The sequence below is a fragment of the Anolis sagrei genome, chromosome X (genome assembly GCF_037176765.1).
Source record: "Anolis sagrei isolate rAnoSag1 chromosome X, rAnoSag1.mat, whole genome shotgun sequence".
Lineage (NCBI taxonomy): Eukaryota > Metazoa > Chordata > Lepidosauria > Squamata > Dactyloidae > Anolis > Anolis sagrei.
In genome coordinates, this window is record NC_090034.1 from 48,964,391 (window position 1) to 48,981,082 (window position 16,692).

General features: G+C 40.2%; 1 protein-coding gene across 1 annotated transcript in view; it reads left to right on the forward strand.

Moving 5' to 3' along the window:
• Nucleotides 1-16,692, forward strand: part of GGT5 (gamma-glutamyltransferase 5) — a 22,735-nt gene continuing 6,043 nt past the window's right edge. Inside the window, exons 1-10 of the mRNA XM_060785271.2 lie at nt 1-119; nt 1,248-1,429; nt 6,602-6,732; nt 9,408-9,497; nt 10,264-10,459; nt 10,581-10,741; nt 13,272-13,418; nt 13,755-13,876; nt 14,989-15,182; nt 16,255-16,352. Coding sequence (XP_060641254.2) covers nt 1,248-1,429; nt 6,602-6,732; nt 9,408-9,497; nt 10,264-10,459; nt 10,581-10,741; nt 13,272-13,418; nt 13,755-13,876; nt 14,989-15,182; nt 16,255-16,352 — 1,321 coding nt within the window. The 5' untranslated portion in view covers nt 1-119. The remainder of the gene's footprint in view (nt 120-1,247; nt 1,430-6,601; nt 6,733-9,407; nt 9,498-10,263; nt 10,460-10,580; nt 10,742-13,271; nt 13,419-13,754; nt 13,877-14,988; nt 15,183-16,254; nt 16,353-16,692) is intronic.

Sequence of the window (16,692 nt, forward strand, 5' to 3'; positions counted from 1 at the left end):
AGACTTTTCCTTCCCTCCTCCTCCTCCTCTCTTTCATTCTTTCGTTCATTCGTTCTTTCCTTTTTGGCAGAAAGAAGGGGATCAAGCTGCTGTCTCAAGACTCAAGACTCAAGACTCAGGTTTGAGGAGAGTTTTAATCTCTTCTCTTTCTTTTTCACATTCTGTTCTTCTCCTTCTTCCTTCTCTTGTTCTTTCTGACTTATTCTTTCTCTTCTTCTATCTCTGCCTTCTTTTCTTCTTCTTTCTCTCCTTTCAATTCCCTCCTTCTCTTTTCCATCTTTCCTTCCCCTTCTCTTCTTTCTTCTCTTCTTTCTCTTCCACTTCTCATCCTTCTTCATTCCTTTCTTCCCTTTACCCTTCTTCCTTTCCCTCTTTTTTCTGTTCTCCTTCCTCTTCCTTCCATTCATTCTTTTTTGTATCCTCTTTTCTTCATCCAACTCTTCTTTCTTCTCTTGATCCTTCTTTTCTTGTCCCTTTATTTTCTTCTCTTCTTACCTGCCTTCCTCTCTTCATCGTTCTCCCTTCCTTCATCTCTTCTTCCTTTCTTTTCTCTCTCCTTCCTCCCTTCCTTCCAGACCCATCTCCTTTCTTCTCTTCTTCCTCCTCCTCTTTCTCCCTCTTTATTTTTCTCTTCTCCTCCTCCTCCCTCCCATATATTCTTCTTTTCTCATCTCCTCTTGATCTTCTCTTCTTGTCCCTTTCCTTTCTTCCCATCTTTCCCACATTCCTCTCTTCATCCTTCTCCCTTCCTTCCTCTTCTTCCTTCCTTTTTTCTCTTTCCTCCCTTCTTTTTGATTTTCTGTTCTTCTCTCCTTCCTCACCCATCTTCTTCCTTCTCATCTTTCTCTTCCCTTTCCTCTCTCCTTCTCTTCTTTCTCTTCTTCATCCACACATCCTTCCTCTCTTCTCCACAATCCTTTCCCCTTACTCTCCGTCCTTTCTTTTACTTTCTACTCATAGTCCTTCCCTTCTTCCTCCTTTCCTTCCATCCATTTTTCTCCTCTCTTCTCCTTCTATCACTCTTCCTTTTTGTCGTTTTCATCCTTTCTTCTTCCTTCCCTACTTCTTCTCTTTTTCTTTTCTCCTCTACTTCCTTTCTTCTTTATTTTTCTCCCTCCCTTCCTTACATTCTCCTCCTCTCCTTCCTTCCTTCCTTCCTTCCTTCCTTCCTTCCTTCCTTCCTTCCTTCTTTTCTTCTTATTTATTATCATCATCATATCCTTCCTTCCTCCCTTCCCTCCTTCAAGATGCCTCTTTCCCGGAGGAGGCTCGCCTCCTTTTGCCTAGGATTCATAGTCCTCTCAGTGACCCTTGGGGTTCTACTGACCGTCCTATTGACTCGAAGAGGAGAGTCCCATCATTGTCTCCCTCCAAGATTTGCGGTCGCCGCTGTCGCTGCTGACACAAGGACCTGCTCCCAGGTTGGAAGGTGAGCCTAATAAATAACCAGTCAATAACCAATGATCGATTGATAAACAATCATGAATAAATAACTCCCATTGGAGCTCTATGGGGCTGACATTTTGGCGGACACTTCCACATTGGAAAGTTAGTTGGACCCATCAATCAATCAATAACCAATCAACAATAAAAATTGATCAATAATTCCTGGTTGGAGCTCTATGGGAGCGCCAATTGGGCCTACAGTTTCTTTTTCCTTATTGCAAAAGAGTGGAAGGTCAGTTGGTTACCCATCTATCAATCAATAACTAATATTTGATCAATAAAATCCCCTATTGGGTTGCGATGGTTCCTTTTGCATCTTCCTTCTCCTTATTGCTAAGGAACCTTCTTCTTCCAAAGTTGGACCAATTGATCCATCAATAACCCATTCTTAATCAATAATCAATCAATGACATCCTCTGTTAGAACTCTGTGTTAACTCCATTGTGGCCTACAGTGTCCTTCTTATTGGAAAAGATTGGAAGGTCAGTTGGACCCATCCATTCACCAATCAATCACCAATCAATAAGTGATAAATAATCAATAACTCCCCCTATTGGGCTGTATGGAACCTCTGTAGACTCCATTTCAGTCTACATTCCATTCTCATTGTGAAAGAATGACAGCTGAGTCAAACCTATCTATTAATAACCAATCAATAGCTGATCAATAACCGATCAACAACATTCCCTTTCACAGTTCTATGGAACCTTTATTCAGGCCTGTGTTTCCCTCTCCTTATTGCAAAACCAACCGATCTATAGATCAAGAACCAATCAATAAGCAATAATCAAGCAATAACGCTCCTATTGGAGCTCTGTGGGAGATCCATTACAGCCTACAGTTTCCTTATTGCGAAACAGAGGTCAAGAAGCTGAATAATTTGTTTCTGTTGTTTCTTCCATCGGTCAACAATTAAGAGCCCTTAATCCCCTTCGTTATCTTCACAAGAGACAAGAATCCTATCCCTTTACGGCCCCTGGAGAGACTCTGGACCTTTTGCCAAACGTTGGCTGAAACGCCGTCTCCATTCTGCCATTAAAAACCCAAGAATTGCATTATATTCTGTTTTTCTTAATTATCGGTCTCCTAAAGAACTTCTGGACTAAGAGATAAGATGTTTGACGCTTCAAATGTGGTCCAAAAAGATAATTTTCTAATTTTTCTGCTTCTCCTTGATATACATTGGCCTTTTCTGAGGGAAAACTGGCCTCCTTTGGCCTTTTTTGGAGGAAAAGAGGCCTTTCTGAAGTAAAAAAATGGCTTTTTTTGAGACAAAAGTGGCCTCCTTTGAGCTTTCCTGAGGGAAGAGGGCTCTTCTGAGGGAAAAATTGCCTCCTTTGGCCTTTTCTGTGGGAAATCTTGTCTCCTTTTGCCTTTTCGGAGGGAAAAATTATGAATGCATCTCTCAGGGAGGGGAATTTCCCATCCTGTTTAAAAGAATCAGTAGTTAGGCTGCTGTTGAAGAAGTCCTCTCTGAATCCTTTGGACCTTCATAATTACAGACTGGTGTTGAACCTTCCTGTTTTGGGCAAGGTGATTGACAAGGCAGTTGCCCTCCAACTCCAGGTAGTCTTGGATGCCACCAAAAGCTCTCCCTCCAAGGAACTCTCAGGCCACAGTAGGCGCCATGAACATGTAGCCCAAATGCTGCCAATGTCCTCTCCAGACATCATACTGCCCACCATCCAAGGAATGCTTTCATTCAGGGACAATTTAATCCTAGATGTTCTGTTTTTCCTCCAGAATGGAGATTCCCAGGGTTCCTTTCTCTCTCTCCATTGGTGTGGAATTTGCATGATCCCACCCACTGCCTTTCCCTTAACCCTTTCCTACCCTTTCCTATGGCACAGAGTGAACAAGAATTGACCAGCAACAGAACAAGAGGTTTTTTTTTTGGGGGGGGGGGGAATTGAGTTGATTTATAGGACTTGTACTTCATCTACATCCAGAGAGCACAGTGAACCCAGTCAATGATGGATCTGGAGCACACTTGGCATGAGTGATGGGATTTGCAGTATCTTTACTCACTTCCTGAGACCACTGTGACCCCCATGAATGACGGGCCTGGAGCAAACTTGCCACACAGATCCCCCATTACCCACTTTACGTCTTGGTGCAGATTGGGGAAGGATGAACCAGGGATGATGGGAATTGCAGTATCTTCACTATTCCAGAAACCACTGCAACCTGAACGGATGATGCACCTGGATCAAATTTGACACACAGAACCCTATGATGCACTTTCTGTCCTGGTGAGGATTAGGGGAGGATGGGCCACAGACGATGGATCTGGACCACACTTGCCACGAGTTATGGGATTTGCAGTATCTTCACCCACTTCCACAGACCACTGAGACCCCCATGAATGATGGGCCTATACAAACTTGTGACACAAAACCTCCATGACCAACAGAACATACTGGAGGTGTTTGTGGGGGGACCGACCTACCCACATGGGAGTTGTAGTTCACCCTGCACACAGAGCACTCTGAACCCCACCAAAGCTGGATCTGGACCAAACATGGCACACAGAACCCTGGTGAGCAACAGAACATACTGGAGGGGTTTGTAGGGAGACCAACCTACCAGCATGGGAGTTGTAGTTCACCCTGCACCCAGAGCACTCTAAACCCCCACCAATGACAGATCTTGGCCAAGCTTGGTACACAGCCTCAACATGGCCAACAGTAAATACAGGTGACACTTGGGGGTGATTGCCCTGGGAATCTGGGAGTTGCAGTTCACCTGTATCCAGAGAAACTGTGGACCCCACTGACAGACCTGTAGCGAGGGGGGGGGGTTAGGCGTTCAAATGCCCCCCCCCCTGAAATTTTTCAGGTTTAAAAAAATAAACCTGGTTTACTCATGAATTTTAACTGGTTAACCAAATCCCCATGCTAAGTCTATGAGATGCAAAAAACTGGAGTCCCTCCAGAACTGCAAGCACTATCTCAAGCAAATATTGACAATTTATTCACACTGTCATTCTTGCAGCAATAGCTGATGTAGTGAAGCAACCAAGTTTGGGGGGGGGGGTGTTGAATGCTCTCATTAAGGAGGCCAGACTTGGTGGAGGTGGTTGACAGGGGTGGAGCTGCAGGCTATTGAAGGCTGTTCTGCCCCCTGCTGTGCTCTTTGCTTCAGCATGAGCTAAGAGGCAGGTTTCAATCCCCCCCCCCCAAATTTTCAACCCTCCCCAAATTTTTTTTCTTGCTACGGCCCTGCCCACTGACAATGGACCGGGACTAAACTTGGCACAGAGATGCCTCATGACCAACTGAACATACTGCAGGGTTTGGGGAAAATAACCTTGGGTTTGGGAGTTGTAGTTCACCTGCATCCAGAGAGCACTGAACCCAGCCAACTTCAGATCTGAACCAAACTTGGCACATAGATGCAACATGGCCAACTGTGCATACAGGCCTGGCTTGGGGAGGATTGACCTATGATTCTGGGAACTGTAGTTCACCCACATCCTTATGCATTTTCTAATAGGAGCATTCATAAAAAAAACAAACCAAAAACTGGCTTTTTTCTAACAAGTAGTGTTTCCTATTTAACAAAATGATATTACCTAACACCACAAAACAAACAGTGCCTTTTTCAAATACCCCAGGGCACTGCCAAGTACCCAAGCTAGTATATTATATTTTATGTCTTAATATAAAACTTTGGCGAATGAAGCCACCCAGCAAGACCTTGGTGACCTTTTGTCAGCACCTCATGACCCAGGAACACCCTCCAGCAATTTCCCTGGGCATGATCTTAATCACAAAGGACTCAATCACCCATCATCTGTGAGCCATACCACCGGCTGTGCAAGAGACAACAGGCCTCGGAGTCAAACCACCTGGCATTTCCTTCCCTCATGTTGGGATGACTTGCCCTGCTCTCCACAATGCCATCTCCCCTTTCCCTGGAATGAATAATCGGATCCCATCCTCCCTGAACAATATACTGAGTTGGAACCCAATGGACAGAGTCACTAGACCCACATGATTGGGGGCTCATAAAGTAAATCAGCAAGACAATAAAATGCACGAGACTTGATGGCCCCTCTTTGTTTTGTCCCTCTGCTGGGACAACAGTAACCCACTTTGCATTCCTTTGTCTCCTGGACCATCCAGCCTCCTGTCAGCCACTGGAGAGCGAGAATCTGCATTGGAAGCAGAGAACACTCCCTGATTGGCTGGCAGGTGCTGCGATCCCATCTCACAGAAGGAGTCCCTCCCAACTGGTAATGATGTCAGTGCTGCTTCACCAATCAGCATGGAGCCGGCTCCAGCTGGGGTGGGAGCGTGAAAGACAAAGGATTTAAATGTATAAAACTGCATGTTTTACTTGTAAAGCTGCACCCCTTCCTCGATTTGAGGAAGCTGAAGATGGCAGTGGCATGTGCTGGAAACCTCAAGGTTTGACTTCTGCAATGCGCTTTGCATTGGGCTACCCTTGTACCAAGTTCAGAAACTCCAGATGGTTCAAAATACAGCAGCCAGGTTGGTTACGGGAACATCCAGGAGTGAGCATATCATACCTATCATCGTCATCATCATAATCAAACTTTATTTGTATCCTGTCCCATCTCCCCATCTTGTGAGCTGTGGACTTGGGGCAGCTCACAACAGGGATGGCAACCATTCGATGCCACACAACACATTATTTTCTAGTATTAACAATGTTATTTTCTATTATTATTATTATTACTATTATATTATATTAATCTATGACCAAGTGTTATTATATTATCATTATTTTTTTCTATTATTATATTATGTTATGTTATTATTTTCTAGTATTAATAGTATTATTTTCTATTATTATTATTTTATATTATAGTACTATTCTATTATTATTTTCTAGTATTATTATATTATATTATGTACCGTAATTATTTTCTAGTATTAGAAATTTTTAATTTTGTTAATTGTATATTGTTAGGCATCGAATTGCTGCCTGGTTGTAAGCCACCATGAATCACATTCCGGTTCAAGAAAGGAGGGATAGAAATATCATAAATAAATAAATATTATTTTCTAGTATTATTTTCTTTAATATTATTTTCTATTCTTATATTATGTCATTTCCTAGTATCAATAGTATTATTTTCTATTATTTTTCAATTTTATTATCTATTATTATTATTATTATTTCCCAGAGATTTGCTGAAAGCTGGAGGGTCAGCGGTGGACGGAGTCATTGGGTCTTTGGTCTGCACTTCGGTCTTGAACCCGCAAAGCATGGGCCTTGGTGGAGGGGTCATCTTCACCATTTATGATGCCCAGAAAGGTAGGCCAACCCCCATTCCACTGCACTGCATCCACTCTGGATTCTCCTCTAAACTGGTTCAGGGATGATTACCATTGTATCAATAATGCTTCAGAGCATATCAACATATATAGGAATATATAGTCCCAGGATAAGGAAGATAATAATACTAATAATAATAAAAAACAATAATAGTAGTATAATTAATAGAAAATAATACATAATAAGTTTGGTTCCATCTGATGAGCAGAGAGGCTGTATGCCATGGTTTCTTGGTCCATAGATGACCTTTGTGGCTTTGAAAAATCCCTGAGCATCATGGGTATCTGCCAGGTGTTGGATTTCTTCAGCCTTCTTTGTCCACCAGATGTTCTTGAGTTCTCTTGTCCTTCTTTGGACCTCAGCTTTTGCACTGGCGTAGATCTTTTTCTTAGCAGCACAGTTGATGTCTCTCTGCCATGTTTGGAAAACTTTCCTTTTCTTGTCAATTAGCTGTTGGATCTCGTTGTCATTTTCGTCAAACCAATCTTGATGTTTCTTGGCTTGATATTAAATAGTTTCTTTGCAGGCTGTGATGATGGAGGTCTTCAGTTTGTTCCAATGTTCCTCAACATTTTCGGGGTGTTCTGTGGGTAGATGGTCATTGAGTGCTGTTTGGACAAGGGCTTATTTGTAGGGCTCCTGAAGGGCTTGGGTATTCATTTTGCACCTTGTCTTTCTTCCTTGGAGTCTGCGCTTGGGGGCGATCTTGATAGCTATCGTGGATCGGATTAGCCTGTGGTCTGTCCAGCAGTCATCAGCATCTGTCATGGCTCTTGTGAGAAGGACATCACGGCGGTCTGTGGCCCGTGTGATTACATAGTCTAAGAGGTGCCAATGCTTTGACCGGGGGTGCTTCCATGATGTCTTGAACTTGTTTTTCCGGCGGAAGAGCGTGTTGGTGATGATGACACCAAGGTTGTGAGACATTTGGTGAGAAGCAGGATGCCATTAGAGTTGCTGTTTCCAACCCCGTCTTTTCCTATGGTCCCTGGCCACAGGTCGAAGTCTCGCCTGACTCTTGCATTAAAGTCCCCCAGGAGGATGATTTTGTCCTCCTTAGGTATCTCCGGTAGGACGGTGTCCAACTGACAATAAAAAAAATTCCTTGATGTCTTCATCAGCATCTAGTGTTGGTGCATAGGCACTTATGATGGTTGCCTGTTGGTTTTTGGCAAGTTCAGTTTGGAGGGTTGAAAGTTGTTTGTTGATGCCATGGGTGCTTCAGTCAGATGCTTCACCAGATCATTTCTGATAGCAAAGCCAACTCCATGCATTATTCGGTCTTCTTCAGGCAGTCCCTTCCAGAAGAAGGTGTAGCCTCCTTTTTCTTCCTTCAGCTGTCCCTCTCCTGCTTTCCGGGTCCCCTGAAGTACTGCTATGTCGATGTTAAAGCATCCCAGCTCCCTTGCAATGATGGCAGTTCAGCGTTCAGGGTGTTCATTGTCAGTGTTGTCCATCAGTGTCCGTACGTTCCATGTTCCAAGTTCATTTTTCTTTTTTTGGCTGCAGGGTGGTGACCCCATTGGACGCGGCAGTCCAGTCAGGGGTAAGAGAGGCAAACTATGTTTAGGGCATCTTTTCTAGCCCTAAAACATGTTTAGGGCATCTTTTCTAGCCCTAGACAAAAAATCAATTGCACTACGTTGGAAAGAACACTACCAAAGCCTCCCGAATCGCAGCTCCAACGTGGTCTCACAAATCCTGCAACAACAAACCAGGGATGAGCTTGCAGCACTGCCTAGTTTGGAAGAAGTCAGCAATGCCATCAGCCAACAAAAGAATAACAAAGCCTGTGGACTTGATGGGATCCCTGCTGAAATCTTTAAGGGGGGGGGGGGTGAACCTGAGCTGATACAACAACTCCACCAGCTCATAGAAAAGGTGTGGGTGACCGAGAAAATCCCAACAGATTTCAAGGATGCCACCATCATCACCCTCTTCATTCTCCTCAGAAAATAAGTTAGTGCCTGGGTGGAGATAGCCCCAAGACCAGTTAATAAATGGTTACCATTTTGTGAAAGCAATAGCATGGACATTGGATCTGTGGGGTTCCTTGCTCAAACAGGAAGGCAATCCAGCATCCCCCAAGCTGACAGAAAGTTAGGACACATTACTGCTAAAGAGATATTTAAAGCAGCTTGGGTGCGACAGCACAATACTACTATTACTACTAATAATAATATTAATTGAAAATAAAACTAATAGTATTCATAGAAAACAATATTAATAGTCTTATGAATAGAAAATAATAACAGTAGACAATAATATATAATAAAGTAATAATAATGTAGTAACATAGCATATAATACTAATAATAATCATCATCATAATCATAGAAGAAGAAAGAGCTGACCTGGATGAAAGTGATAACAAAATGGGGTCACCTGGTGTCACCTGGCCTGACCCCAAGAAGAGAAAAAGAGACAATAATAATAATAATAATAGGAATTATAAAAACAGAATAAAAAGTTCAGTCTAGAAACTGAGGCAGATACACCTTTAGGCCTATATACATGTGTGTGTGTATTCACTATAATATTAATGTAGCAAAATATAAAGAGTGGATGTGTGTGTGTGTGTGAATGAATAACAAAGTGAATATTAGTGCTAATTAATATAATACTAATTATTTAATATTAATTATTGTCTTCCAGGAGACGTGAAGGTGATCAATGCTCGGGAGCGTGCGCCCCAGCATTTCAGCGAGGATTTACTAAAACAATGCCAGGAGGGGCTACTAAGAGGTAATTAATTAATTAGCATTAATTAATATTAATCACATGCACTTCAGACTAAAATCCGGAACAGATTGGCAGATAGATAGAGATATTGATAGATGGATATATTGGCACCAATAGTTTTTGTTGTTATTAAAGTTCAGACTAAAATCTGGAGCAGATTCCATATATTGTTATAGCAAAATAATAATAATAATAATAATAATAATAATAATAATAATAATTATTATTATTATTATACTGTATTTTATTATTATTATCTTACTACATTATATTATGTATCATTTTATTGTGTTATTTTTATTTTACTATATTATATTATTATTTTATTAATATTATTATCTTACTATATTATTAGCATTAATTAATATTAATCACATGCACTTCAGACTAAAATCTGGAACAGATTGGCAGATAGATAGAGATACTGATAGATGGATATATTGGCACCAATAGTTTTTGTTGCTATTAAAGTTCAGACTAAAATCTGGAGCAGATTCCATATATTGTTATAGCAAAATAATAATAATAATAATAATAATAATAATAATAATAATAATACTGTATATTATTATTATCTTACTACATTATATTATGTATCATTTTATTGTGTTATTTTTATTTTACTATATTATATTATTACTTTATTAATATTATTATCTTACTATATTATTATGTATTATTATACCGTATTATTTTTATTATCATTTTACTATATTATTATCTTGCTATATTATATTATTATTCTTGTTATGCTTATGACATGTCTCAGGGCCTCAATGGATCGCTGTTCCTGGGGAACTCAGAGGATATCAAGAAGCCCACCGGCTCTATGGGAAACTCCCTTGGAAGGAACTATTTGAACCCACAATCCAGATCCTTCGCTCTGGAACCCGGATCTCAGACATCCTGAACCGGTTCTTGATCCACCCAAAATTGCGTCATGCTTTGAAACACTCATCTTTACGGTAAAATTTATATATATATATATACCAAAACTCAGCATGGAACTGTCTCATCCTCCTCCTCATTTTGTGTTTTTTGCTCCTCATTTACACATCTTTTAATTTTTTCAAATTCTAATTAAAGGAAACTCTTCACTAATAAAAGCGGAAACTTTCTGAGGTCTGGAGACCTTCTTTGGTGGCCTTCTTTAATGCGGACGCTTGAAGTGGTGGCCGAAAATGGAACCGACGAATTTTATTCAGGGGAAATTGCGAAGAAGATGGTTCAGGATGTTCAGAAAGAAGGTGAATCCTACTTTTTAAAAAAACTGGTAAAAAAACCCAGCAAGTCACTTCTGGTGTGAGAGAATTGGCCGTCTGCAAGGACGTTGCCTAGGGGATGCCTGGATGTTTTGATGTTTTGCCATCCTTGTGGGAGGCTTCTCTCATGTCCCCACCTGGGACCTGGAGCTGACAGAGGGAGCTCATCCGCGCTCTCCCCGGATTTGAATCTCCAACCTGTTGGTCTTCAGTCCTGCCATCACAAGGTTTAACCCACTGCGCTACCAGGGGCTCCATATTTTTAGGCTAAAAATGCAGAAGTTGTTACAAAACCGGCACCGAACCGTGTCATCTTCCTCCTTGTTTTTGTTTCTCCCCTATTAAATCAGCAAATGGATCTAAAGGGATATTTGCTCATCCCCAAAGGGATGTCTAGGCCTCTCCAAAGGAACAGGCTCAGATTTTGAAATAAAACTTGGTGTGGAACTGTCAAAGCATCCTCCTCATTTTATTTTTCCCTGTTTAAATAGGCACATTCAGATTTTTAAAGGGTGCAAATAAATAAATAAATAAATAAATAAAACTTTACTTGTATTCCGCCCTATCTCCCCAAGGGGACTCAGGGCGGATTCCAACATAACAAGCATTCAGTGCCTTCGTAAAACAAATACTGACATAAAATCCCAGAGCAAACCCACATATGAAAATAACATTAAAACCTAACATAAAATTAAAGCCTAACATCAGTAAATTAAACCTAACATCAGTAAATTAAACTTAACATCAATAAATTAATTAGTCAAACAAAATTATGTAATAACATAAAATCTAAACAAACATCCACATTAATTTACAACAGCCATCTAGAGTTCACAAAACAGTGTGGGTTGGTTGTGTAGTCAAACGAAGGTCATTGGGCTGGCGTGGACTAGGAGAGGCCAAATATGAAATAGTTCTCAACCAAGATTTAAGAATCTCTTGTTATCAAATCCTACTCCTCTCCATATGCTAGTGAGCATAAGGCCTTTAGTTGTTTTTTGAAGGAGAGGAGAGAGGGGACAGCTTTATTTCTTTAGGGAGGGAGTTCCAGAGGTGGGGATGACGACAGAGAAGGGCCTCTCTCACATTCCCACCAGCCGTAATTGGGATGAGGGTGGGACCAAGAGCAGGGCCTCTTCTGCTGACCACAGTGCCCGAACTGGTTTGTAAGAGGAGATGAATTCGGTCAAGTAGCTTGAACCCGAGCCATTTAGGGCTTTAAAGGACTTTGTATTTAGCCCAGAAGCAGACCGGCAGCCAGTGGAGCTGCCACAACATGGGAGTGGATCTCTTCCTGTATGACACTCCAGTTAGTAATCTGGCTGCCAATCTCTGAACCAGTTGAAGCTTCCAAACTATCTTCAATGGCACCCCCACATACAGAGTGTTGCAGTAGTCCAAACAGGATGTGACAAAGGCGTGGACTACATGGCCAGATCTGGAGTCTCAAGGCATGGGCACAGCTGTCGCACCACTTTTAATTGTTGAAAGGGAGTCCTGGCCACTGCCAACACCTGGGACTCCAGGATCAGCTATGAGTCCAGGAGCACCCCCAGACTGTGAACCTGTATTTTCAGGGACAGTGCAACCCCATCCAACACAGGTTGTAACCCCACGCCCTGATCTGCCTTCCAACTGACTAGGAATATCTGTCTTGTCTGGATTTAGTTTCAACTTCTTAGCCCTCCTCCAGTCCATTGCTGATGACAAGCACTGGTTTAGGGGCTGGACGGCATCCTTAGTATTAGGTGGAAAGGAGTAATAGAGTTGGGTGTATGCATAAATTTGACACCGAACTTCAAAATTCTTAATGATTTCTCTCAGTGGTTTCATGTAAACGTTAAACAGCATGGGGGACAGAATTGAACCCTGAGGGATCCCACAGGCCATAGGCCAGGGACACGAGCAGGAGTCCCCCAGCTCCACCTTCTGGGTCTGAACAGTGCTCCCAAGTCCCATCCTGGAGAGAGGGGGTTACCATGGTCGATGGTATCAAAAGCTGCCGAGAGGTCCAGGGGGACCAGCAGGGATACACTCCCCCTGTCTAGCTCTCTTCATTGATCATCCAACAAGGTGACCAATGCTGTCTATGTCCCATAGCCAGGCCTGAAACCAGACTGAGATGGATCCAGAAAATCGGTGTAATCCAAGAACCTTTGGAGTTGTGAGGACACCACCTTCTCCAGAACTTTGCCCATAAAGGGAAGGTTTGACACTGGCCTATTGTAGTTAAGTTGGTCAGAATCCAGTGCCGGTTTCTTCAAAAGAGGTCGTACTATTGCCTCCTTGAAAATACTTTGCATTATGCCTGGAGTCAAGGAGGCATTCATCAGCATCTTCACCCACCCTGCCAGTCCCTCCCTCCCCCGGCCGATTTTATGGGTCCCATGAGATACTGAGCCCTGCCCAAAGAGACTTAGGACTCTAAACTCATATTTCAAAGGGGTCAGTCTAGACGGTCGTTTCTGTTTTGATATAATTTTGCAATTTTTTGACCATTTTTTCTTATTTTGAGGTGGCAACTTGACCCTGGAGGACCTCCGGAGTTACAAAGTGAGCGTACGAGACGCCATAAAGTCCGAATTGAAGGAATATTCCATTTATTCTGCCCCTCGACCTGCTGCTGGTCCAGTTTTGTTCTTCATCCTCAACATCCTCAAAGGTAATGAGTGCAAATGCTATTAATATTATTTATTTTAATATTTTATGTAATATTTTATTTATTTTAATGTTTTTAAATGTTCAAACTTCATACTTTTTAATTGTAGCATTTTCAAATTTAATGTTATTATTTACTATTTTAATCATTGGCCATTTGTATTTTTTTTAATTATTCTATCATGTCCTTTTTAATGTAATGTTCTAATATTTTAAATTAATTTTTAACGACAATAATATTTGACATTTTAGTTTTAATGGTTCCTAATTTGAATTTAAATATTTTTGAATTTTAATATTTTTAAATTTTAATATATATATTTTAATTTTAATTTTTAAGAGTTTAATTTCACCAAAGACACTAAGAAAGCTGAGGCCTACCATTACATTGCAGAGGCCCTGAAGTTCGCCAACGGACAAAAAGTGAAACTGGACGATCCACAATTTTCCAAAATCGGAGAGGTTTGTGTATATAATTGACAAACATCCCTATGATATCAATGCAATTTGCTGGCCAACTTGCTTCTTATCATCCATTTAACCAACTTCAGACAGTTGTTTCTGCTTCAACAGTGGCTCTTACCTTTATTTACATTTTATTCATTGCAAAAACACTTGTTTGCACATTCATGATGCAAGAGAGAAGAGAAAGAACAAATTGCTTCTGCTATGTTTATACCCCACTGTTATCAGCTTATTAATTCAGTGTCAAGCCTCCTAGTCTGTTGCAACACCTTCCTTGTCTGTTCTACACATGCTTCATAATGTTCCAAAGATTAACTCTTTCACAGCTAGCAGCATGGACATTTAAACTTGTACGAGTAAGGAGGGAGCAAACTTGTTTTCTGCTGCCCTGGAGACTAGGACGAGGAGCAATGGCTTCAAACTACAAGAAAGGACATTCCACCTGAACATTAAGAAAAACTTTCTGACTGTGAGAACTGTTCAGCAGTAGAACTCTACCCCGAAGTGTGGTGGAGGCTCTTTCTATGGAAGCTTTTAAACAGAGGCTGGATGGCCATCTGTTGGGGGTGCTTTGAACTCGATTTTTCTGCTTCTTGGCAGGGAGTTGGACTGGATGGCCCATGAGGTCTCTTCCAACTCTATGATTCTATGATATATGAGCAAGCAGCTAATCCTTTCTATCTATATTTGGCCCTCTTGTGGCTGTATCTGAGCACTACAGCTAATCCTTTCTGATCCCAGTTTTCACTCTTTGGGCATTTGCTCCAAAACAGGGTGGGTTTTGTATTTGAAAACCTCCGCTAAATTTAAGTTGTAGAATAATGGATATATATCTGACACATTTTGGACCCAATCAAGTTATGCCACGTAGGAGTTTTTGGAGTACAAACCAACAAACTGACTTACCTATGTATTGGGTTTATAGGGCTCTAGCTCTAAAATGGGGTGGGTTTCAAACTTGAAAGACCCTACTAAATTTAAGTTGGAGAATAACAAATATATCTGACACATGTTCATCCCTATTCATTCATGCCACATAGGGGTTTTTGGGGTACAAACCAACAAACATACATACATATTTGCATTTATTCTGGATTTTTCTCCTGCAGGAAGAGTTGAGGAAATTGATTTCGGACCAGTTTGCTAATGAGGTCCGGAAACGGATCGACTCACGAGGAGACCATCCTTTGGGACATTATGATAATGTGAACTTGACCGGATCGGGGCCCTTTGGGACATCCCATGTGGCTGCCGTCGACCAAGAGGGGAATGCTGCCTCTGCCACCAGCACCATCAACCACCCGTGAGTTCACTAGTGGATATGTTCATCAGCCAATGCATCAATCATTAAGGTGGGAAGTAAGGGACAAGAAGATGTGTGACTTTATATCATTAATTAACACATGACTTGGTTGATATGTTAATTAATGGATGGTCATCTGTCAGGAGGGATCACATGGTGTCTCCCAACTCTATGATTCTAGCAGATGTATGAATGAATTAATACATAAATAAATATTTGAACTGATGGATGTATGAATTCAAGGATATATGAATGAGTAGATGAATGAATACATGCATGAATGCTTCATTTAGCAGATATATGAATTTATGGCTGTATGAATGAGTGGATGTATGAATTAATTAATGGATGAGTTAATAACTATATGAATGAATGGATGTATGAATTAAAGGATGTGTGACTTAATGAATGTAGGAATTCACGAATGTATGAATTAATAGATACGTAAATAGATACTTGAATTAATGGATGTATAAATTAATGAATGTGTGAATTAAATATGTGTGAATTAATTAATTAATGGAGGAATTCAAGAATGAATCAATATATGGATTAAGGGATGGATGAATTAATGGATGGATGAATTAATGAATTAATGAATTAATGGATGTATTAATTTTTACATGAATAAACGCTTGAATTAATGGATGTATAAATTAATGAATGTGTTAATTAATGAATTAATAAGTCTGTGAATTAATTAATGCATTAATTAATAAATGTGTGAATTATGGGATGGATTAATGAACAAATTTAATATTTAAAAAAATTATTGAGTGAAATGATTAGTGGATTCATGAATTACAGAATAATTAGGGGTGCATGATTAGTACATTCATGATTTGCAGGGCATGCATTGAAGATGAATGAATTAATGAATGGGTGAATTAATAGATATGTTAATTAACTGATGTCTGAATTAATAAATATATGAATTAATGAATGCAAGAATCAGTGGATGAAAGAACGCCTAATGACTGACCCCTAACCTTGGAGGTCAGACTCCTCTCTACCCACTACCTCATTTGCATAAATTTGCATATCGATGACCCCATTTTTCTCATATTCATAGCTTCGGTTCGATGGTTTATTCAGAGCAGACGGGAATCATCCTCAACAATGAAATGGCGGACTTTTGCATGAAGCAATCAGAGCGAAAAATCTTTCCTGGTAATTACAATTAAATTACGGTATACTATATTTTACTTTACTCAAATTTTAACTTAATTTTAATTTAATTTAATTTATTTTATTGTAATGGAATAATAATTAATGTTAATTGAATTATATTTCATGTTAATTGAATAATTCATTTTAGTTGAATTTTAATTCATTTTAATGGAATTATAATTTAATGGAATTATAGTTAACTGTAATGGAATTATAGTCAATTTTAATGGCATTATAATTAATTTTGATGTAATTATAGTTTACATTAAATTTAAATTACCTTGTGTGTGTGTGTTTTGTTTTTTTTGGGGGGGGGTTTTTTACCAGAAAATTGCATTTG